This window comes from Podarcis cretensis (genome assembly GCF_951804945.1).
Source record: "Podarcis cretensis genome assembly, chromosome: 4".
In the NCBI taxonomy this organism is placed as follows: Eukaryota; Metazoa; Chordata; class Lepidosauria; order Squamata; family Lacertidae; genus Podarcis; species Podarcis cretensis.
In genome coordinates this window covers 41,656,262-41,680,283 of record NC_137173.1, presented here as the reverse complement: position 1 = coordinate 41,680,283, position 24,022 = coordinate 41,656,262, and the positions used below count along the sequence as shown (strand labels likewise).

General features: G+C 41.4%; 1 protein-coding gene across 2 annotated transcripts in view; it reads left to right on the top strand.

Annotated features, from left to right (window-relative positions):
* Positions 1–6,587: 6,587 nt before the first annotated feature.
* LOC307215521 (myelin protein zero-like protein 1) overlaps positions 6,588–24,022 on the top strand; it is a 30,144-nt gene continuing 12,709 nt past the window's right edge. For both annotated transcript variants that reach the window (XM_079974858.1, XM_079974859.1), the window contains exons 1-3: positions 6,588–6,783; positions 22,367–22,527; positions 23,052–23,265. In XM_079974858.1, coding sequence (XP_079830984.1) covers positions 6,603–6,783; positions 22,367–22,527; positions 23,052–23,265 — 556 coding nt within the window. In that variant the 5' untranslated portion in view covers positions 6,588–6,602. The remainder of the gene's footprint in view (positions 6,784–22,366; positions 22,528–23,051; positions 23,266–24,022) is intronic.

The following is a 24,022-nucleotide window of genomic DNA, read 5'->3' as shown; positions in this document are numbered from 1 at the left end:
TTTTGCATTGTGGTCTTGTTAGGACTATCAATATCCCAAAGTGCCATAAGTACTGTACTTATATGAGAAGGAGAGAACCAAGTTATCAGTGTCAAAAGGAGTGGTGATTGCCAAGTATTCCAGGAGTCACTAAGTGTTGCCTTTCACTGAAATTATGTTTCCTTCCAGTATTGAAAATAAAATGTGGGAGTTTCCATAGTAACTTGCTGCTCATGAATAGGCATTAAATGAATCAGGAACTTGAGCCCACATTGCATGTGTCTGAATTAGAAACCTAAATAGAAATTCGTAGGTTGAGGTAAACACTGATGACCTATAGCCTGGAGGAACATTAGAGCATTTTCAGTAGACCGGTCCTCTGAACCATCGTTACGAGGATTAGGCATGACCAACTTCCATTCTTCAGCAATATACCTCTGGAAGTGTGTTTTGCCATATGGACTAAGCTGTTATGCACTGACAGACATTATAATACTCTGCAAAACTCAACAACAATAACTTCACAGAATCAAGTATATTTATTGTTTTCTTAGAATTATGGGAAAGAGAACCTTTGGTAGGTCACATTCTAACACAGGAACAATACTCTTATAAACCAAAATGCTTAACCAATACTTGATAATTCCTTAACCCTGTTTATTTATTACAGTAATTTATGCTATACCTTCCAGGACACCAAGGCAGCTTACATGTAAATGAGTACATATTGAAATAAACATGCTCACAAGCAGTAACATATGGGGAATCATAAGAATCTTCCCTACTGGATCTGCCTAGCATGCAAAGTCTCCAATCTGTTCCCCAGGAAGTTGCATGTACTGACTGCTGCTGTGTCTCAGTGTAGAGATGTGAAAGTTTCTCATAATTATCTGCTGAATAGAGTGTATTTTGGTTCCAGTCTGTCTGGGATGTGCGGATAAAATAACTAACAAATATTTCCCTTAGTGGGCTAGATGATTCCCTTTTTAATGCCTGTCATCTGATAGTCTTTAGGTTCCTCTTTTTGTTAGTCAGACTGTCCCTGCTTATTGCCTAATGGGTATCAAGGGCAAAACAAGAGGGGAATCAGAATAGATTCTAAATCCTAATAAATAAACTAGGATATATGTCTTAATTTTACCATATTGCTGAAATATGAAGGGGGTCACAGCGTAATTGTGAACAAAAGGATGGGGTCAATGAAACAGGGATGTGTGCAGGAAGACCTATAGTTCAAAAAGATGCTGTAAAGAAAATGTTTTGGACCAGTCATTTGCCTTTCTGCAGTGCTCAGCAAAACACAGGAAATGCAGTGTCTGGATTGTGTGCATGCTTCTGTAGAAGCACAGAATAAGCACAGAATGTGGTAAAGGGTTAGTCAGCTCAGCTTCCTGATAATCTAAGCTTCCACTTAAAACACACAGACACACAATCAAGTTTCTAGCCTTTACACTGTGAAGATAACATGGTTGAAAACATGTGGGTAATGCCTCCTGAGATTTCAAAAGCTGTCCAGGTAGTCAGGGACAGGACTGCACTGAACTACACATTGTTTTCTCCTCCCAGTAGCTTGTAAAATTGGAATGAATGGTGCACAACAGTAACACTGCAAAATGAAGATATAGGCTGCATAATTAAAGTTTTTCCTTATTTCCATTGGTACAGTATAATTAGTTTGCTAAACATATGTTTTCCTTAAGGAAATCAGAAAAAAACCAAGACACCCATAGTTCGGTATAAAGTATTTCAGCAACCAATAGAAACATAAGAAAAAATATTTCAAACAAAAGATCTTACCAAATTGTGTGTCTACCAATATTCTGTAATGACTTACACAAATATTTCTAGGTATTCAATAGTTATTCCTATTAAGTATGCACTCATTTTGATTAATATGATTTCTATGTTAATAAACATTTAAGTAACTTGTTATTACACTGTACATTCTTTAAATTAGAATATTAGATTTACAAATTATGATTGTTTTAATTAGTTACTGGTGATCGGTCTTGACAGCTTGCACTCATCATTGTCCCTTTTTCTTCATTTAATTCATTTTCTTCATTTATTTCATGTTTACTTTACTTCAAACTTTATGTCCCAGTATTATACAATGCAGACTTTTGTCTCCATCTATTAATATAGCTTACTGCTAGGTCATATTAAGATAGTTTGCCAGATCTATTAATAATAAGACAAAATATTGTCCTAGCTTTTTGAGCTTTTTAAATTGATTAATAATTAATATGAGAATGCTTGGTAATTACATAACACTTCATTTGCAGTGCTCAGTTGCTTCAGAAACATTTTATCAGTTAAATGGTTCCAACAACTTTGGAAGTTTTTTTACAGATAGGAAGGGTGTGTGTGAAAAATATTGGCTTGCCTGTGATATCCAGTGAGGCCAGAGCAAAGCCCAGATCAGAACTTGATATGCAGTTGTTATGTAGCACCCTGCTTGTGGTTAACGCTTAGCTGGAATGAAATATTCAACGCAGCAATAGAGAAATTAAAATAATAATTTATTTGTCAGACAAATAAATATGAGGCACAGTGGTATATGGTTACCAAGCTCTGGCCTGGCCTCCTGCCATTCTGGCCAGCACTTATATTTCCTTAATCCAGCCCCCTTGCTCCTCCTGTGGCTGCCTCTGTCCAATCAGCCTGGTTGAAATTCCTATTGGCTGTTTGCTAGAACCAATCACAAAAGATACACCCATTTCCTCTTGTCCTTTTATGGGAAACAAAAAGCTATATATTCTTCTATCTATAAATGACAAATAAGTAGTAATATATCTTACATGTGTCTCAACAAGGAACCTTAATTACCAGCTCACCTCGCCCTATTGCCCTCCAAAACAGATGGTTAATCTTAAATTTTTATCTTAAACAGATGTCAAGGATCATCATTGAAAGATCTCCTTCCTTTGGAGGTCTCTAAACAAAAGCTTGACAACCATATGTATGCTCTAATGATGTTTCCTGCTTGGCAGGGGGGGCTAGGCTGGTGGCTGATGGCCCCTGTGATCTCCCCCAACTACATGAAATAAGAATCTAGCATAAGGATTTAACATTTCTTAGCTTCTAATTCCTTTGCATAATTACATTTAAGCCAATATATTTAATACATAACATAAATAACCTTTTAAAAGGAAAAGAAATCTTAAAAGGATCTCAGTTTAAGAAAGAAACAACTTTAGAAAATACTCTCTTCCTTTCTGCCAGCTAGATGCTTTTCCATTGCTCTTGACCTTTGAACCTTAGGAAAATATGGCTCAAGTTTAATGGGAGGCACATGGTTTTATTTTACTATTTACCCACTCTTAATTATGTTTATCTCTTTTTTTATCTTCTGTAATATGTAGGGTCAGTGTAACCTTGGCTGTCAGCCTGTAATTCCCTTTGACTTTGAGAATTGTTTTCTGCTATAAATCAGGGGGCCCCCTTGTCTAGGAGGAAAAACATTGCCAAGGTTCTTAGGCAGCTGCTCTTCTGCCTGGCATGAAACATTTGAAGATCTTTAAGCTCATTTTAAAATACAGGCCCTGATCAAGCCTCAATAAAAATGCAGGCTATGATTAGATGCCTCAGTTAAAGCCATAGTGTCTGTCAGGATAAATTAACCATTCATCCTGCAGTGGCACTGAGATGCCACTGTCCTTGATATTAATTCTTATAGCTGGGATTGAAGCACACACACACACATTTCAAGGAGCATATATATATATATACACTCTAAAAATGTGAATGTTTCATTAGTAACATGGTTTTTATAAATGATAATCAGAAACCTGTGTTGTAGGGTGTGCACGCCTTTCCTTTCCTTTCCTTTCCTTTCCTTTCCTTTCCTTTCTATGCAGACATTGTGGAAGTGGGAGTTAATTGGTATATTTCTATACAGTTTTGATGGATACAGCAGTGCTTGCTCACTGCCCATGCTGAAGTGCATTGAAGCCACTGGTGCAGTGTCCTTGGGCTCAGTGGCTCACTTGAGGACTTCTGGTGTCCACAAAGCCTCCTCCATTGCAACTTAGCGGGCAGAAAGAAAACAAATGGATGTTTATGAAAGGGAAGTATTTAAGTGATAGAGTTGTTTTCTAGAGAGGAGTTTTGGAATATTGAGAAAGATTTAGAGGGAACTGGAAAATCTTTAAAGAATACCTGGAAAACGATTGTAATAATAAACATCTCTTGGCAGAACTAGAATGATCCTTGTAAGGTAAGAAACATAATGTTTTTGATAGCCAATAAAAATAAAGAAAGTAATACAGTAATTTGGAACTGTGTGTGAAAGAACAATAGAAATAATAATACAATGAGTCTAATTGGAAGTTAAATGTATTTATTATCCTTTTTCTTTTTTTCTTTATTAATTTATTTATTCTCCCCCCTTTTTTCTTTTTCTTCCTTTTTTCCTCTTTTAAATTTTTCTCTCTTCTCACTTTCTTCTTTTAGTCTCCTTTTTTCTGATCAGCTAAGAAAAAGATAAAGTTAAATAAGAAAAGTTGACTAACCAGAAGTGATGTTTTGTAGTTTGTTAACTATTGTTAAAGATGGTCAACTGCAATGAATTGATGTACTGTATTAGTTATTGTTGATTTATTATTATTGTCGAATCTTAAATAAAATTTATTTCCATAAAAAAATAAAGAAAGTGACTAGCTGCACTTGTCTGGAACAATAACAGAAGAGACCATCTACATCTGGGGAAACTCTGAAGCTATTCCATTGAGTTACAGAGGAAGAAAAGGTCAGATTTCTCTGAGCTCTGACAAAAATGGAAGAGAATAATAATAATAATAATAATAATAATAATAATAATAATAATAATTTATTTATACCCCGCCCATCTGGCTGGGCTTCCCCAGCCACTCTGGGCGGCTTCCAGCAAAACACTAAAATACAATAACCTATTAAACATTAAAAGCTTCCCTAAACAGGGCTGCCTTCAGATGTCTTCCAAAAGTTTGGTACTTATTTTTCTCTTTGACATCTGGTGGGAGGGCGTTCCACAGGGCGGGTGCCACTACCGAGAAGGCTCTCTGCCTGGTTCCCTGTAACTTGGCTTCTCGCAGCAAGGGAACCGCCAGAAGGCCCTTGGCGCTGGACCTCAATGTCCAGGCAGAAACTGGACTCAAGAGGAAGGGGTAAAATTAGAGAAGACGTTTAGTTCAAGACTTTGTGTGGATGCCCTGTACAAAGTTAGTGAAGAAAGTGTGGCTCTTCCACAGTCAGTGCCAAGAGTAACAGTAGCCCTAGGAAGCAAGCTGCTACCGATGGCTATCTTCACACTACCTCTTTTCAGAGACGCTGAGTATGTCAAATATGCCATAAAATTCCTTCCAGGGTTAGGAGTATGCATTGTGTCATGATGATGGACTTTGTGGGATTTTGCTTGACCCCCAAAGGGATGGAGATTGATCTTGCCAAGGTCAGCAGTGTGGCGTCTTGGCAGGCACCAAAGACTAAGAAGGATTTGCAGAGGTTCTTGGAGTTTGCAAACTACTACTGGAAGTTCCTGCCTGCCTACTCAACAGTAACAGCTCCCCTCACTGACTGCTTCATGGAAGCAGGACCTACTGGAGATAAGTTGCTATGCTCACTAGGCCCAACACTCTGTTTAGTCTGTGCAGATGTTTTTGCTAATAAAGAATTACGTAACTCTAACTGGTATAATGTGATTTACTGCTGGAATGCTCCTGACACATTTGCTTATAATATTTTTACCTGGTGTTTGTGTGTCTTTATCAGGAGGGGAAAAAGTGGGACCTGCAACAAAACGTTGCATTGTGGAGTATTTGAACCCCTAACACTCCTCCAAGGCATAAATGGAACAACATTAAAAGGAAACCTCTTTATGACAGCAACTGTCCTGCTTTAAAGGAACTTTAAACGTTGGTGAATATACGAGTTACCAAACTATACTGTTTGCTAGCTGTAAGTTGTGGCACGATGCTGCCTTTCCCCATACTTATATACACTTCCTTATTTTCTATATAGGTAAATACTCCCAACATTATTTGGTTGACTGTACGGGATGCCAGACCCCAAACTTAGTGAAAGCAGCCTGTTAAACTCTGCTCGCAGTTTCATAGGACTTAATGGGGGAAACTGATAATTTTTCAACTAGTATTAAATGATGAATGCAGCGATATGGGCCATGAACAGAACCAAGAGGGCTTCCGCATGTCAGGCTACGGAAATGTGCACAGATGTGAGTGGAGTGGCGAGGAGCAAGTCCTTAAAAACCCCCAGTAAGGACAAGATCCACGGTGACGCCTTACTACTACTACTACTGAGCCGGCGTCACCACAACCTTTCTGTCGAAAACAGGCCATGGCAAAGCTACCGCTCTGCAATTGCCCAGCCCTCACAATAAAGCCCCAAGGTAGCTTCCAGTCACGTGACAGGCGCCCAAAGTGGGCGGGCAGCTTCTCTTCTCAATGGCCCCTCCCATGGCTGAGTGAAATCCCGAGCTCCCAATCGCCCTGCGACGTGAGAAGTGAAGGGCAGAGCCTGGCCAGAAGGAAGACGCTGGATTCAGGAGGTGTGCGTGATTGACAGCGCTCCGGCTCAATACCGGCGTGGAGGTTCCTTTCGGCTCTCCCACCCCTCTTCCAACCATGGGCGGGGGTGGAACAATGAGAGGAAAAGGAGGTGGAGGCAGGAAAATGGCAGCGGCGACCGTGGCGGTGGCGGCGTTAACGGCGCCAGGAGGAGGCGGCGGCTGCAGTCCGAGGCAAGGCGCTGCTCCGCTCGCCGCCTGGCTCAGCTCGTTGCTGCTGGCAGCGGCTCTCGGCTTGTGTGAGTGGGTTTCCCGTGTCGGGGTCGGCGCGCCTGAAAGGGAAGGAGGGGAGCCAAGGAGGGAGAAAGCAGGGCGGGAGAAAAGCCTTTCCTCTTCGCTGAGCCCCGCCGTCTCCGCCAGAACTCGGGCGGCGGGGGAAGCGGAGCGCTGGCGGGAGGCGAGTCGTCTGGGGCGTGTGAACGCGACGCTGCGGCGGAGCGGAGCGCTGTTTTCTCGGTGCGGTTGGGTGTTGGCGGGGGATTCCAGGTCTCCCTGAGCCCCCCTCGCAGCCCCTCCCTGGTCTCTCTCCGGTAAAAGGAAGAGTGGGTGGGGGTGAGCTAACGTACGTGTCATGATGGTGGCGGGTGTACGTGTGAATCGCTTTGCAGAAGAGCCCAGGGCGGAACAGAGATCAAGGAAGAGCAGGTGACCTCTCTCTCTCTCTGCCACTCCGCCCTTTGGGTCTTTAGGTTGAGCTCTGCACAGATAATAATAAGGGTAAGTGCTAAGGCAGGCAAGAAGGGAAATTGCTGCGTCCATGAATCAATCTCTTTCCTCTCTGCTGGTACCGGATAAAGCGCCCAAGACCTCGTATGTCTAGGATTGGTGTTGCCATTGTTTGGCTTTGAGTTTCCTGCCTTCATTTGTAGCGCTGCTTTCTTAAAGCAGTGTACAGTTCTTACTAGTCGTAAAGCAATGGATGCGATGAGGTAGTCTGGTCACGGGAACAGTCCCCCAAACAGGTATGGCGATATACTGCTCCACTGCACATGCTCAAGAGTTAGCCTGGGTCAGTTCAAGTCAAATGTGTGTTAACACAGAGTCAGTAATGAAAATCTATCCTAGGAGTTGTTGCACACAGTTTTTACATGTGCCTTTCAGAGAAATTGGCTTTCCACAACCTGATCAAACTGACTTAGATCTGCCTGAGGGTGATCAGCTTACAGATTCCTTCTGAGGCACCAACATAATTATTAAACACAGTTTCCCATACTTCCGTTTCCTTTTCTTGGGTAAATTGACTCATTTCACAAATGTACAATGTTGCCTTGGCCATTTCTCTGTTACGCTCTTTGAATATAAAATGTACTAGTATGCAAAATGGCTACTGGCTAGCTATATTAAGTAATGTCCTGTTATTCTGCAGCAATGAAATCAATCCATCTGTAAGCTGGGCAGGGTTTTCCCCCCTATGAACTAGCAGTGCTTTATTTTGTGAAAGGATAGTGGTTTGGACCTATGGAATATTATCTGTTTGAAACTCCCTTTTGTTCCTTATTGCTGAGCTATGTTAGAATGATGTTTTAATCCCCAAGTAGCTGTTCTCTGGGCATTTCAGTTGCTTCCAGAAGTAACATATTAAATAGAATCAACATAAGCACTTCTTCATGTGCTGCTTAATACATGAGGTAATGAATAACCTGGTTTAAATCAGTGTTAGGAACTCCGATATATAAGCTAGGTGCCAAATGGCTCCTTAAACCAAGGTTAGTCACCAAAATGGAATGCTTAGTTGCCATTTTGGGGCAAGACAGTTCTGAAGTCTTATTTCTCAGACGATGCACTGATTGTGATTCTCACTTAAGCATCTGGCTAGTTCAGATAACAACCTTGAGCTTTGATAACTCAAGAAAGAAACGTCATTTGATTCAGGGACAGTCCACACATATATTGGTCTTTTTCAGTCTCTCAATGGTGACTGCCCCTGCTCAGACTGCACAGAAAAAAATTCATTCTGATTGTGCTGATAAAATATAACTGATAGAATTCTACAGATTGGGGTATTAGCAAGGCCTTTTTTCAGTCAGAACTTGGCGGAACTCTGTTCTGGCACCTCTTAGGTGGGCGCCATTGCCATTATAAGAGAAAAAAGGAGGTATTCATGGTGAGTTCCAGCATCCCTTTTTCTAGAAAGATACCACTGGGTATTCGTTTGTGAAAACAGTTCAGATCCAATGATCCCCAGGCATGCACCTGCAGATGGTAGAAGTGTCAAGTGCTATCCTAGCACCCAGGCATATTCACTTGGTTGCAAGTGGTTGAAAGCAAGGTGCAAAATGTGCCTGCCTAATTTCAAACACTGGTTTAAGTGTATTGGATATTAATCCAGCCAGTCACGGGAACAGTCCCACAAGCAGGTCTTGTGAATGCCTGCACAGTGGTACCTTGGCTCTCAAACTTAATCTGTTCTGGGAGTCTGTTTGACTCCCAAAATGGTTCGAAAACCAAGGCGCGACTTCCAATTGGCTGCAGGAGCTTCCTGCAGTCAAGTGGAAGCTGCGTCAGACATTCGGCTTCCAAAAAACGTTCACAAACTAGAATACTTACTTCTGGGTTTGCAGCGTTCGGGAGCCGATTTGTTCGGGAGCCAAGCTCATTGAGAACCAAGGTTCCACTGTACTAGCAAAAATATAGTGGTACCTCCAGTTGCGGACGGGATCTGTTCTGGATCTCTGGTCAGTTTCCGAGGTTTCCGCAACCAGAGGGACCGCTTCTGCGCATGCACGCGTGTGGCGGAAGACTGCTTCTGCACATGTGCACAACGCGGTAGACTGCTGCTGCACATGCACGCGTGACAAAACCCAGAAAAATACTTCTGGGTTTGCCACGTTCGCATCCTGAAGGATACACAATTGGTGTGCGTATCCAGAGGTACCACTGTAGTGCTGTTTTATAATAATGAAAGAGTTACTTCAAATGGAAACAAAATATTGTTTCCTGTTGCAAACCTCATAGTTCCTACTAATCAAGACAGGTATTGTAAGACTTTTTAATTTGATGTAGCATTTATTTGATTAGAATTTAAAGCTTTTTGCACAACTGGTTCATAGGAGGAAAAAAACTGGCAGTGGTAGCACTAATGGGATTATTAAAGGTAAAGGTACCCCTGCCCGTACGGACCAGACTTGCCAGACTCTAGGGTTGTGCGCTCATCTCACTCTATAGGCCGGGAGCCAGCGCTGTCCGCAGACACTTCCGGGTCACGTGGCCAGCGTGACGAAGCTGCATCTGGCGAGCCAGCGCAGCACACGGAACGCCGTTTACCTTCCCGCTGGTAAGCGGTCCCTATTTATCTACTTGCACCCGGAGGTGCTTTCGAACTGCTAGGTTGGCAGGCGAATGGGATTATTAGAAGTGGTGAAAAATGAAAACAATTTTGGTTGTGGTTTACTGAAATATTATGCCTAAAGGGGACAGAGAATTGTTCCCTTTTTGAACCCAAGTTTTTTGTGTGCCCAAATATATTTGACTTGCCTCTTCCAGAAAGTCTATTGAGATCACTTTCAGGATCAGCAAGCTTCAGTAATAGAAATAGGTCAGATTTTGTTTTTCCCTTCTACTTGGCAGTCTTCAAAAAATTCTATTTTTGTGTTGCATCGATGCCATGGATTGAAAATGGCACCACAGAAAATTAGTGATATTACTAAAGTAAATTGTGCATGTCGAATTTGGAACTTGTGGAGTCTGGAGTCTTTATTCTGAGGACCCACTACGTGCCTCCTAGACTTAACCAGTGTGCAGAAATGAACTAAAAGTGCTCCTTCAGGCCACAGTTTAGAAGCCATTATTTGTATGCTTCAGGATGGAAGGTTTTTCCCCTCTTCAGATTTAGTCATATACTTCCTTCCCACACTTTACAATTATTGAGCAAATCAAAACAAAGGCACTTGTATTTCTTTTCTTCCATTAAATGGAGCGCCTTAAGATACACCAGAGTGAGAATAATAGGACTCTCAACTGTTATTAACAGTAGTCCATTATGGCATGGTTGCAGAGCTCCAGTCAGATAAATGGCCATTTCAGAGTCTAATCCTATTTCTAACCTAGCTTCAGTTCGAAGGAACAATATTATAGACTGCTACTTTCACTCTTTGTTCAATAAATTCTAGGCTAACTGACAGGGTTCCTGAATCTGTATTTGGTTTTTTTGCACCACATCAAACTTTTCAGCTAAACATTCTGACTTCTCAGAAATATAAGCAATAGAGATAGCTCAAACACATGCTGAGACAGGAAAGGAAAATTATTCACAAAGCAACAATTAAGGTGTTTGTGCTTACATGCTTGTTCTGTATATGTATCTTTGCTAGTGTAAGTATATAGCTGGACTGGGGACACAACTTACTGTATTTTTCCGTTTATAAGATGCCCCCATTTATAAGACGACCCCTATTTTTTGAGCCCAAAATTAAGAAATAAATATTTTAAACATTCCATATATAAGACGACCCCCAATTTTAAACTTTAAAAAAATGGGGGAAAACATAGTCTTACACACTGAAAAATATGGTATTTTTTTTTAGTCTTGTGTGGATTCATTTTCAAATCTTAACATTTCAGTTGATTGGTACAAAATATAGTTTCATTTCTGACTGGATAGTTGTTAATGGTTATACAGTGGTACCTCGGGTTAAGTACTTAATCCGTTCTGGAGGTCCGTTCTTAACCTGAAACTGTTCTGAACCTGAAGCACCACTTTAGCTAATGGGGCCGGAGCACGATTTCTGTTCTCATCCTGAAGCAAAGTTCTGAACCTGAGGTAGTATTTCTGGGTTAGCGGAGTCTGTAACCTGAAGCGTTACCCGAGGTACCACGTAGTTTGTGGTTGTAGCATTGTTGTGAAACTTCGTTATTTTGTTCTCCTCAACAATAACATAGAAGCTTTCCCCAGACCAAGTCAGTTTTTATAACTGGACTTAAGTATACATTCTTTCCTCCTTGTCCCACCTTAACTGTTAGGGGAAACTGCTACTGACTGGTGACTCTTTACCTACATGCGTGGAAGTCAGCAAATACTTGTTGCAAATTACAGTGATCTTTGCTTATGTGGAGCTGTTGAAAATAATCCCCATGTCCTTCTTGTCGTGTTTTGTAATTTTCCATGCAAGACTGGGCTATTTCAGTATTGAAACATCTTCCAAAATTTTGCAATACCAGCTCAACAGAGCCGTAAGTAATGTTTAGCAAAGGTAGTGTAAAGAGCTCTCTGATGACACATTTCCAACATCCATCTTCTAGCTTTTTTTAGTGCATTTCTTATTGAGTACACTTTTGGGAGGAAATAGGCCAGGGATGGGGAATTTGTGACCCCCCCAGATGTTGTTGGTCTCCCAACAGCTTCAGTCAGCATAGCCAGTGGTCAGGAATGATGTGAGTTGTAGACCTACTATACAGGGTTCCTTGTATACTGCTGTCTGTGTTGTGCTTTTGGGTTCATATTAGCAACCATACAACTCAGAAGGCATGGTTTGTTTCCTAAACCAATAAGATAAGTTTTTATTGAGAGCCTTCTGTTGGTACTTGAAATAGCACAACTAGCTAGTAGTCTTATAGATATTAGTTCAGCTGAAGTAAGACTTTTTCTTTAATATTTTTACACACACATGCACAGTATTTGCTGTGTAATTGAGAAAACATCTTAGCATGGACTCTTGCTGTCTATATGTGTACTTTGTTTATCTAGCTCTGTGTCCCTATAATTGGTGCTTATGGACTTTGCACAGGCTTCTTTTTGCTGGAAGCCATATGAACTCTGAAACAGACATTGAATTGCAATTTATTGTTGTTTACTCCTTTTAGCAGTTTTGTAACAGAAAGTATTGGCTTGGGTGTCCCTGAATAAGTGGTGGCAACAGTAATTCTATATCCCTTTTGTACCCATTATCTGTAGTTCTTGGTTGTGTTATGAGAAATAATTTCACAAGGGAATGTTCTTAAGAGAATCTCTAATCTGCAACCTGAGTGGCTTGCCAATTATCTCTTGATCAAAATCTAAAGCAGCTTTAGACTAATCACAAATTGTTCTAATGTTGTAAGTATCTTGACTTTTCCTACCCTGCTGCATGACAGTTAACCAACACATCAACAAAGCCAAAATAAAGACAGGGAGATCTTCCATGATGTGTACTTAATTATCTGCTAACACAGAGAGAGAAGAACAGAATAAATGCTGAACTGTGGTCGGTATCCCTGCACTTGATGGACTGTTGGGAGTGGGGTAGCTGGTGAAGGAAAATTAATACCCAATACCCCCACATGCCCTCCCTTCATGTGCTTGGCCATTGTGGCTGCAGTCCAATGCCGTACTTATTTCCCTGTTCCGCAAGTGTATTTGCTCCCGAAGGCTTTTGGAAAGTTGGTAGCATGAAGAAAATGTCTACTTGCTTAATGTCCCACCTGCCTTTCCATTATATAAGCCCATGATATTTCTGTCAGAAAGTTTGAAGGAGACGTCTCATTTGTTCAACTCAGCTTTCACTGCCTTCTCCACTTACATGGAAGTACCCCACTGAATTCAATAGGTCTTGGTTGTAAGTAGAGAAGGTTAGGATTGCAGTGTAAGGTGGTGATTTGCTCAGTTAAAAACCCCTCTTCTGCAAGCTTTCACAAAGGCCTTTGGAAAGTTGGGAGGAGGTTGGGGTCTGTGCATCTCCTCCAGTCCCACCCAGATACTTTCTGCAAGTTTGTTTGCCTACTGCGGGGAGGAAGTTGTGGTCATAGGTCTCTATCTTTGCTTTCTGCTTATCAGGTTTTACAAAATGTTTTTGTTACGTTTTGCTGACGGTTGTAATACTGCACATGCTCAGGGCATTTTTGTACTCCACAAAACCTTATGCCATAAATAAATTTGTTAGATGATAGCATGAGTGTTACTTTGTAATATCAGGTGTTCCTTTCTAGGAGAAGAGGCCCCTGTTTTAGAAATTGTGAGCATCAAGCTCACAACCACTTTAACCCAGCCTTGATTATTGCAGAAACTTAATGTATTACAAAGAATGATGCATCCAATTAAGTGGACTCTAGCCCACGAAAGCTTATGCCATAATACAGTTTTTAGCCTTTAAGATGGCAGTGCTGTTTTGTTTGCTGTTCTGCTAAAATTGTACCGTGACCTACTTTACAGGGTTGATGTGAGGATAAAAGAATATAAAACACTTTGGCAAATTTAAAATGCTATTACAGAAAGCTGCAGGGGATGGTTCAGATGAGAATGCAGTGTGCAGAGCCTACGTGTAATATGGGAGCATGGGTTACAACCTGCCTGCATCCCAGGCAAGCCTGTTCTAGCAGGCAGCCACGCTGGATTTGCTGAGGAACTACATGTAAAGTCCAAAGTTTTTAGGTCTGAATATTCTGGTTGTTTCCCAGATTCTTTACTGTTTTAGTTTAGGTTTTTTCATGATTTCAAATCTTCCCCTCCTCCCATTCAAAATCAGGGAAAGCAGGCTGGATATAGGTATGTGTATTCCAAGACGTTCAAGGTGGCATTCATAAGTCCCCGATGTGAGGTAGGTTAGCCTGAGAGATGGTAGGTGGCCCAAGGTCACATGGTGAGCTTCACGGCTGAATGGTGATTTTTAACCCTGTTCCCCTAGGTCCTAATCCACTTAATTTCCCTACATTTTATTCCACTTTCTTGAAAAAAGATGTAGAAATTAAAAAGCAAAGGTAACAGATGTGAAGGCCAAGAAAGAAAAGAACTGGAAAATTTAGGGGGGAAATGCTTTTTCTCTGTTTCCCCCTGTTGGATTGTATTGTATTGTATTGTATTGTTTGTTTGTTTGTTTATAAAACACTTTTAGAATGATGAACAAATGTTTGAGACAAGCTGTTCATATAATTAATCCCCCAAAATAATTTCTGAAGCTGCATAGCAAAAAGACTTTTATGCAAGACTAGGTACAGTTTCAGATCGTTTCAATTCCTGTATATGGAGGCAAGTCCTGAGTTGTACATTGAGAGTACATTACTCAAGTGAAAGAGTAAGATGCATTTCTGCCTCTTGGAGGGCACTGCTGTTGCCTCAAGAGAAGGAAGGAGGATTGAATGCCTTTGCTTGTGGCCTTTAATTTGTTGGCATGGTTGTTGGATCTGTTTCTGACCTCTTGACCAGTCCTCAAAGGACTGGGAGTGGGGGAAAGTACAGAGCAGTGTAATTTTGTTATCTCCAATTCAGACTGCTGCAAATCTGTTGGAACCAAGATTCAAGGTAGAAATGTAAGCACAGCTTCTGCATTTGACAGGATTACAAAACAAGCAGTATGCTTAGGGCTTGCTTGCTGTTGGAAAGGTGCTTTTAAATGTTGCAACATACAGAACATATTCAGGTGTTTGGCCATGGAATGTAGTCTGGGATTCTGCCAAGCATATCCTACTGCAAGATTGTGTCAAGGCCTTCGCACAGCGCAGCCTCTGACACCAACTGCTTCTTAGCCATGTCAGATACTTTCATCTCCTGTATGTGGGCTGGGGGTGGGGACCTGGTCTCTGGAAATACAATTTTACCTCGGTTCTTGAATGCTTCGGAAGCCGAACGTTTCAGTTTCTGAATGTCAAAAACCCGGAAGTGAATGCTTCCGCTTTTGAATGCGCATTGGAAGTGAAATGGCTTCCGAGGCGTGCTTCTCCATTTTCTGAATGGAATTTGCCGACCACCCATTGCGCCTTAGTTGTTGAACGTTTCGGAAGTTGAAAGGTCTTCTGGAATGGATTACGTTCGACAACCGAGATACCACACCAAATCAAGAAATAAACTAAGATGTGGAAGAGTTGAAGTTTGTTTTAGTTTGGATAAACCTTCAGTTTTTAGAAGTCTGGAAATGTTTCAATTCTGAGCTGCAGAGGGCAGAGGAATAATATTTCTCCATAAGGCCTGGAAATATATGGGGTTCATTTTTAACAGTCCAGTGTGACATCTTTAAGACTTAACAAATTCAGGCTGCAGTCATTTACAACTTATCGCTTCTTATTACTTCTGTGTTGAAGTGAAGGCCCAAGACAGGAGTTGATCATCATGTGAGCTGCGCACAGGTGGTCTGAAGCGAGCTGCTGATCAGTCCTGTGGAGCCTCCTTTTATTGAGATCTTGCTATACTTCTTCTCAATATCCATACATGTCACTGCAAGGAGAAATTTTTAAAAGTACTCTATGAGGAATTGGCGGAGTAGACACATCCATTATTGCAAGCAAAGGAAGCCGAGGAGAAGATTCTAACTCAATTTTATTTATTAAACAAAGTTCTTTAAAAATTGAGGTCTCAAAGGATCGAACAGCTTTGCAAAACCACCACATATGTATGAAGGAGCCAGTCTCCCCATATCTCCTTCAACAGGGAGGTGGTACACCTGGTATCATATAGGATATTTGCAAAGGAGAAAGATACCACCTAGGTAGGAGCTTCAATTATATTTCTCTTAATTGAGCTAAGACTGGTCTCAGAGGTTTCCCCTGCCCCCAAAGCTTGTTCCATTTTTCATTAGGCATTTCTATTTGAAGATCTGCTTCACATGGGATTTTTGTAGCCATAAGATGGCCAAATTTCATCTCAATTAACATTTTACATATAGATTGACAACAAGTTGTTCTAAAGCAGACAACTTTCAGGCAATTCTGTTTTAACAAGGAAAAAAATTGATTAAAATTAAACCATGACCATGTTACACTAGGGACTTTAGACACAATATGTTTTTTACATAAAAGGACAACTGTTACTATAAACACCTCCGAGCCTATACAAACTGGCTTGTTCCCAGCCTTTGCAGTCTAGCATACCTCCTCCCTTGCAGAACATCTGGTGGTACCTGAGTGGGATCAGCGGAGAAATTAGGGGAGCAGTTTTTCTGCACACCGTTTACTAATCAAGAATGGATTTTCTACTCTGTGGATTAATTTTGGAGTGATAGTGAGGAGGGGGCTATGCCCTGAACTCCTGATCCCCCCATATCCATGGCTTCCAGAATCTTAAAATTTAAAACTGGATGCTTATTTAATCCAAATGTTGGCTAATCTATGGAGAGACTCAGCACTATGCATCAGATGTAACTATGGAAAGCCCACAAGGTTTCTCCTGTTTGACTTCATTAGCATCCCTTTAAGTAGAAGTAAATTCTGTGTTACGTAATCAAATACAGAATAATTTCATGTAATCGAATACAGAAGAATTGTTCTTTGACTAAGAAGGTTGTAGATGTTTTCAGGAAGTCTGGTCATGTCTCGTTTCTATCCATAAACCAGCTCTTATAGAAAAGTTCATATGCTAGAAATCTATTCATTTGGAAACCATTAACTAATTATAGATTAATAAAGAAGATAATTCATTTCAATGTGAACTGCTTTTCCTAGTCGTTACACAGAATTTATAACATTACTTGGCTCCTTTGGAGAATGATGCAGGTTAATCTAATAAAATAAAATTTCTATTGTGATTTTTTCCCTACAGAAACAAACTTCAAACCACTATCTTATTTTGAGGGACAGGGATTAAACACACATATTGCCTCTGTCTTCATTTAGGAGCTGTTTTAAGACCTTCTCAATATGGTCACAATCACATTTAGAAACCAGGTTAACAGGACTGATTGTTGCCCATAATTCACCAATGGAAGAACATACTGTAAGCCACCTTACTTTGCAAATTCTTGATAGTTCCAGGAACACATAAGGAAACACTGCAACTATTTTTCTTGACAATGTCGGTTGCAGTCTTGACAGCTTAGCAGTTTCTGTTTTAGACAAAATGAGGAACGAAAGGAGGGTTTTAAAGTCTTTAATGAAGAAACGTGAATGCTATGAAAAGAAGACATTAGTTTGGCTTATTTCCACTTTAGTATGCTATGGTGAGGATAACTGGCATGTGTAATAATGAAATATCAATTATTCAGTTGGGAGCTGTGTTGCCAACTGGTTGTCACCTTTTCCTAATCACCAAAGTATTAAGTCTGTCTCAGGATTTGATGCATTTTCTTTACTAGCTTACACTGCTGAGAGCTGTCCGCTTGCAAATATGTGCTTTTGGAGAAGCTGTCTTGTGTTGCAATCTTCCTTGGCCAATGTCCAACTTGGACAGGCCTCTTCTGGAAGATTGTCTTGAGCATCCCTCCAGTTCATTCTTTGTGGCCAAATCAGCTCTCTTTAAGTGAATGTTTTTAAAGAGCCTTTTAATTCTTCAGATTAACTTGTTCCTTAGCTACTCAGAGTAAATTGCATTTCCAAATGCAATTTAGTCTGAGATCCTACAACTTCTCGGAGCCTTCAGAGCTCTAGTCTGCATAGTAGTGATGGATGATAAATTAAGCACAGCTGCATTTTCATCATCTTTGTGCTAGTTGGTGGACCACAATCCCAAGGTGTCCTGTTTTAGAAAGCTGCTGTGATGGCAAACCATGTGGGTAGGCTAATATGGTACAGTATCTCTTTTCACCCATAGCCTTTTAGTCTGGATCTCTTGGCAATTAAATAGCAGTTATGAATTCTCCTTGTATAATATTCTTGGGTAACAAAACTTGGAGAAGGACAAATGTGATACAGTGGAACTTCAGTTTTCAAACGTAACCTGTTCCGGAAGGCTGTTCGAGTCCCGGAATGTTCGAAAATCTAGGATCAATGGGCGGTCGGCAAAATCCATTGAAAAAATTGAGAAACGCGCCTCAAAAGCTGTTTGGTTTCCGAGGCGCGTTCGAAAACAGGAGTAATTACTTCTGGGTTTTTGGAATTCGGGTTCCGAATTGTTCGGCTTCCAAGATAACTGGAAAACTGAGGTTCCACTGTAACAGAATACAAGCAGTACTGGTTGTGCTAAACCAGTAAACTCAGTGGGGACATGTAGATGCATGAGTCTCTTTCTCAGCTTACTTGTGGCTATTTTGAGAAGGATATGCACAGAAAAAGACTGTTGGATTCCCAGGGCCTATTCCAAGGCATACCTAGGGTCCCTTGTACTCTTGGCAAGGAGCTATATTGGCGTGTGAGAGTGCGCGTGCACGCACACACACACACACAGAGAAATAAAATCCAAGATGCCGTGAATTTGTCTGGACAGGAGGGCTAGGCAGGGTGCCTGCACTGCTCTTTGCCTAGGAGCTGCTCTGAGGACCACTTTCCATCCCCTCCAGCAGCAGCAGCAGCAGCAGCAGCAGCAGCAGCAGCAGCAGCAGCAGCAGCAGCAGCAGTGGCTTTTCCTGCTGGAGATACCAGAGGATTCCTTTTGTGGACAAAGCAGGTCCTGGAGTGCTGAGCCATGCATGTGCATGATTGGTGCTCCAGGTGTCGTGGAAGGACTCCAATGCCTGATAGGTTTTGCCAACACCAAGTTATGCTTCTGGGCCTATAGGGGTGGAAAGACATCAGCGGCAGTCTTTGCATTAATTCATGGATGCAGGGACTCTGTACTATACCCTCAGGATCCTTCTTCAAAACAGGTTGCTTTGTGACCTCTATCATGTCCCCTCATAGTGTTTCTTTTCTACCTTAAAAGCCCCAAATGTTTTAACCTTTCCTTGTAGGGGAATTATTTCAGCCACGTGGTCAGTTTTGGTGCTTTTTTCTAAAACTTTCCGCACTCTTTTGAGTTGCCGTGAGCAGAACTGTAAGTGCAATATTTAAGTGCAGGCGCCCCATAGGTTTCTAAATGGCATTGTTATTTGGGCAATTTTATTTTTAGACCATTTCTTAATATTTGTTAACATGGAATTTTTCAGAGTTGCAAAATGGGCTGACGGTTTCATCAAGCTATCCACCATGAACCTAAGGTCCTTCCTAGCCAGTTCAGACCCCATTAGTGTACATGTGACATTTTTTTGGGGGGGAAGGATGAGTTGCCCCTATGTGCGTCACTTTACATTTGCTTACAGCAAATCACATTTGGCATTTTAATGCCCATTCACCAAGCTTTGAGTGACCCTTTTAGACCTCAGAATCCCTTTTTGTTTTAACCACTTTGAACGTTAGCAACTTTTGCCACTTCACTGTTTACCCCAAAGTTCAGGTCATTCACAAATACAGTGGTGCCCCGCAAGACGAACGCCTCGCAAGACGGAAAACCCGCTAGACGAAAGGGTTTTCTGTTTTGGAGGCGCTTCGCAAAACGAATTTCCCTATGGGCTTGCTTTGCAAGATGAAAATGTCTTGCGAGTTCCTGCGGGGTTTTTTCCCCTTTTCCTAAGCCGCTAAGCCGCTTATCATCTGATCCGCTGATAAGCCGCTTAACAGCTGATCGCTAAAAGCCGCTAAACTGCTAATAGCGCTAATCCGCTAAGCTGTCAATGGGCTTGCTTCGCAAGACGGAAAAACCGCTAGACGAAGAGCCTCACGGAACGGATTAATTTCGTCTTGCGAGGCACCACTGTAAGTGTAAAAGAGCTGTCCCAGTACTGATCCTTGGAGAGATCCCACTTCATTCATTCCTGAATTGTGATCATTTATTCTGTAGTACGTGTTGTGTCAGATTTTGAAGGACTCCTGAGTGAGTTTAGCAATCATAAGATAAACAGAAAAGTTCTCTTATGTTCTCATGTTCCCACCCTCCACATCTTCTTTGGGTGGGGGAAAATAGAGAAAGGCCTCAGATGTTGAATGTAAGGTGTGGGTCAGCTTGTGTGGGAAGAGGTAGTCCTTAAGGTATTGGAGTCCTGAGCTACACAGTCCTGAGCCATAATATCATGGCACATTTCTATAAATGCAGGCTTCTATAAATCTTGATTACTTGCATCATAGAAACGTGAGTGGGTTTTCTTAAGCACATTTAAGCATTTAAGTCTGAGTGTCGTAGCACAGCAGCAGTGAGGTGGGAGACATTGCTTGCACAATGGTGTAATGGTGAGTGTCCTGCCTAAGTGGTATTCTGCTTTATTCTACTGCATGCTGAATGTGAAGGCAGTGCAGTGAATGTGGAAGTGCCAAGGCATTTCCCCATTGCGAGAACGTTCTATTTCCTGTTTTGGTAGTGCGATGTTTCATCAATCCCTGCTGGTTTGTTTGCTTGCTAGCTACACCTGGTGTGGGTTGAGCTTGGGAAAGCTCCCAATTTTCATTCTTGTTCCCAACAAACAGCTGAATGGCTTTTCACAAGTTGTAAGTCTTGAGGTACATTTTTTAAATTCACAGGGAGCCTTCCCAAGGATTCCCTTTCTCTTCTGTCCATTCAGTAAACACTTTTGCCTGTTTAATTTTTTATGTGTTTTTGCGTTAAAACAGAATTGGACTGTCGGGAATCTGGAATCCTTAGCACAGCCTATGAAGGACAGCATTGATAATGCAGCATATGAAATAACCTTGTCTCTGGCCATGAAACAGCTGCTGTCAATGTGCTCCTGCCAGGATTAATACAAAACCATCCCACTTTTGTGAGCTGTAGAAACTCTTAAGGACATGTTAGACTTTTCAGTGAAGGCAGAAAGAAAGCATTTGAGAACAATGTTGGCAGCAAATTAAATATATGCTTCAGGACAGGTATGTAAAGCGGGGGCAGGCAGGCAGGCTGCACTGTGGCCTTCCAGATGTGTCTGGGTTACAGTTTCCATCCACCTCAGCCAGCATCATCAGTGGCCAGGTAGTGTGGGAGCTATAGTCTAGCCACTTTTGGAGAGTCCCAGCTTAGCCACAAGGACTACTTCTTACTTTTGGAGAATAACTGGTTGTTGTGACTGTCTACAGCTTGCATATGAGTTTAGTTCATGTTTGCTTATTGTAATTACATGTTGCATCTTGTATATTCTGGTATTGAACCTGCCAAGATTTCGGTAAAGGTGGTATGGAGTTGAGCAGGTTTGTGTGAACTGGCTTTAGGGCTTGGATGGTGTTTTGCCAAAGGCAAAAGGCTTCCTTTTAAAGGATCCTTGAAGCAAAGACAGAGCACTAGTGGAGAAAGGCTGGATTTTATTGAGCAAAATAGGACTTTACAAAGGTACAAAACCTTACCCAATTTCAAATAACAGTTCCTCCTTTGCCAAAGGATGTGAAGTGAAGGCCCAAGACAGGAGTTGATCATCATGTGAGCTGCGCACAGGTGGTCTGAAGCGAGCTGCTCACTAGCCTGTGGAGCCTCCTTTTATTGAGACAAATATGCAAGCCAGGCAAATACATTTTGGGCTGTGACCTTTACACATCTTCCGTCCTGAGATCGTGGGGTGGTACAAAGTTATTCTGGCACCTGTTTCCACAGCATCATTTTCCCCTTGCACAGTGTATGAGGAAGGAGACAAAAGGTCTCAGAGACAAAGGTTACAGACAGGACACCGCCGACTACTGAGACCTCAAAAGGTTAGACAGAGGGAACGATGTACCGAAAGCTTGTCTGGGGGGGGGGGGTTTGCCCTGCACCCCAAGGTCACGCGTGCAGGCAGATTGTGGCTGCCTGCTGGTGGAGAATGTGCTCCCTCTGGACCCCACGGTCCACTCCGCGATATCCCTACAGGATGGATATGCGAACAATACACAAGAACTTTCTATGCATTCTTCAGTCATTGGAGGACGTTTTAACTTACCAGTCTTTTATTAGAATGGTTACTTAGATGAGCTGTTGTTAGTTGCCCTTGACCAACACTCAACAATTGGGTAAATATTCAGCGATCAAGTTCATAGGGTATGCATTGCATTCAGGATGAAGTTTATACAGTGACTGATCTCACACAAAAGCAGAATTAACGCTGGATGTTTCCAGAACAAATGGACTAAGTGCGACTCAACGAATATTTGATGGGGCATTTATTCTGGGCTGTAAGATTTCTAATGTAGCTCTTCATCTAGCTCTCTTGTGTAATGCTATCATTTCATTCTGCATTGCTTACAATGGGTCCTGCATCCTGATTTTTGTGGTGTTTTTGACAGCCCAGGTTTCAGCTGTGGAAGTATACACACCAGCAGAACTCTCTGTGGAGAATGGGACAGAAACGAAGCTTCCGTGCAGCTTTTCATCCTCAGAGGTGATAAGCAGTGCCGCTACTGTTACCTGGAGCTTTCAACCAGAGGGATCAACTACTACTGTGTCGGTAAGAGATGATGATTGAAGTAAGATGAGAATTGAACAAGAGCCTGCGACAATGCTATTTCATACCTGTCTGCTCCTGCTCACTTTTATCGCTAGTAAGAGTACATATTTAGGCCACCTTGGAATGCCAGTTGATCCTGTTATGTTTGGTATCATGGACAGTCGTCCTTCTGTGCTTGCTCCACAATACCTCAGTGGCAGAAGTATTATTAAGGTGAGGGGTTGTTTTGAACTAGTGACACATTTGTTAGCCACCTATGTATTCTGATTTAGTTTAGTGAGTTGATTTATTACCCACACTTCACCATGGGTTCCTGTTTGGTTAGCAGGATGTATCAAGTTTAAAGGTGTATGAGGTGGTGGCAATAATAGGTCCAATAGTGATCCTGTAACAGCAGCTGGAAATTGGGGCAAGTGAGTCAGAGTAAGGTCTCACCCTGAGCAATTGTAGCTACTCCCAGACCTCCCTTTGTGGGGAAAACTAGGATTTTAACACTGTATCCTGTTTTGTGTTCCCGATTACAGTTCTTCTATTATTCCCATGGCAAATCATATCCTGGGAAGGATACACAATTTAAGGACAGAAGCAGCTGGGCGGGTGACCTTAACAAGAAAGATGCATCTATCAGTATATCCAACATGCAATTCCGGGACAATGGCACTTTCATCTGCGATGTCAAGAACCCTCCAGACATAGTTGTCACACCTAGTGAAATCAAAGTCAGAGTTGTGGAAAAAGGTACTGCCGTCTCTGGATACAAAAGTGCTAGTAATGATGGTTGATAGAATGCTTTTGTGAAATATTTGATTAAATTACTCTACAAAAACCCATCACTTACAGGAGTATTATTTTGGCTGTTCTTGCATAACTTGTATTTTATTCAGAATGTTTCTGTGAAGAAATTGAACTGTTTTAAAAGAACTAAAAATCCTGTATGTAGTTAGGTTTTGGAATTATGGTGTTAATTTGCTTCTTAGAGCCAGCCTTAGCTATCTAGTAAACAGTTTGGAAGGTGCTACAAATTTAGAAGAGAAAATTATATTGTAGTCTATTGATAGGATTAAGTCAGCTACTGTATGCTTATTTTACGCTTTAAGTTGTTTGTGGATAGAGATAGAAGAGATAACGTTGCCCAAGCATATAACTAAAGAGTGATTTGAAATAGACTAGATCTGGGTGGATTTCAGAATGACAGAAAGTTCAATAGACTGCTAAAATAACTTATTTTAAACAAATGGCATTCACAGCTAGAGAATAAGGTGTTCTCATCAGTGGCTCATTTCCATAGTTAGGCATAAGTATATATGTATATGTACATTTCTTAGATGTGCCAAGTTCACTTTTGTACTTCTGTGAATCCTGAGTCTTAGTATAGTTGTATCCCTCTGCTCCAATACTCTGAAGTGCAATCTTGCCAAGAGGCAACAGTTACTAGTTTATGATTATTGTGATTAATGTGTGAACTGACTCTTGATTGTGGTGTTGAGGCAGCTTC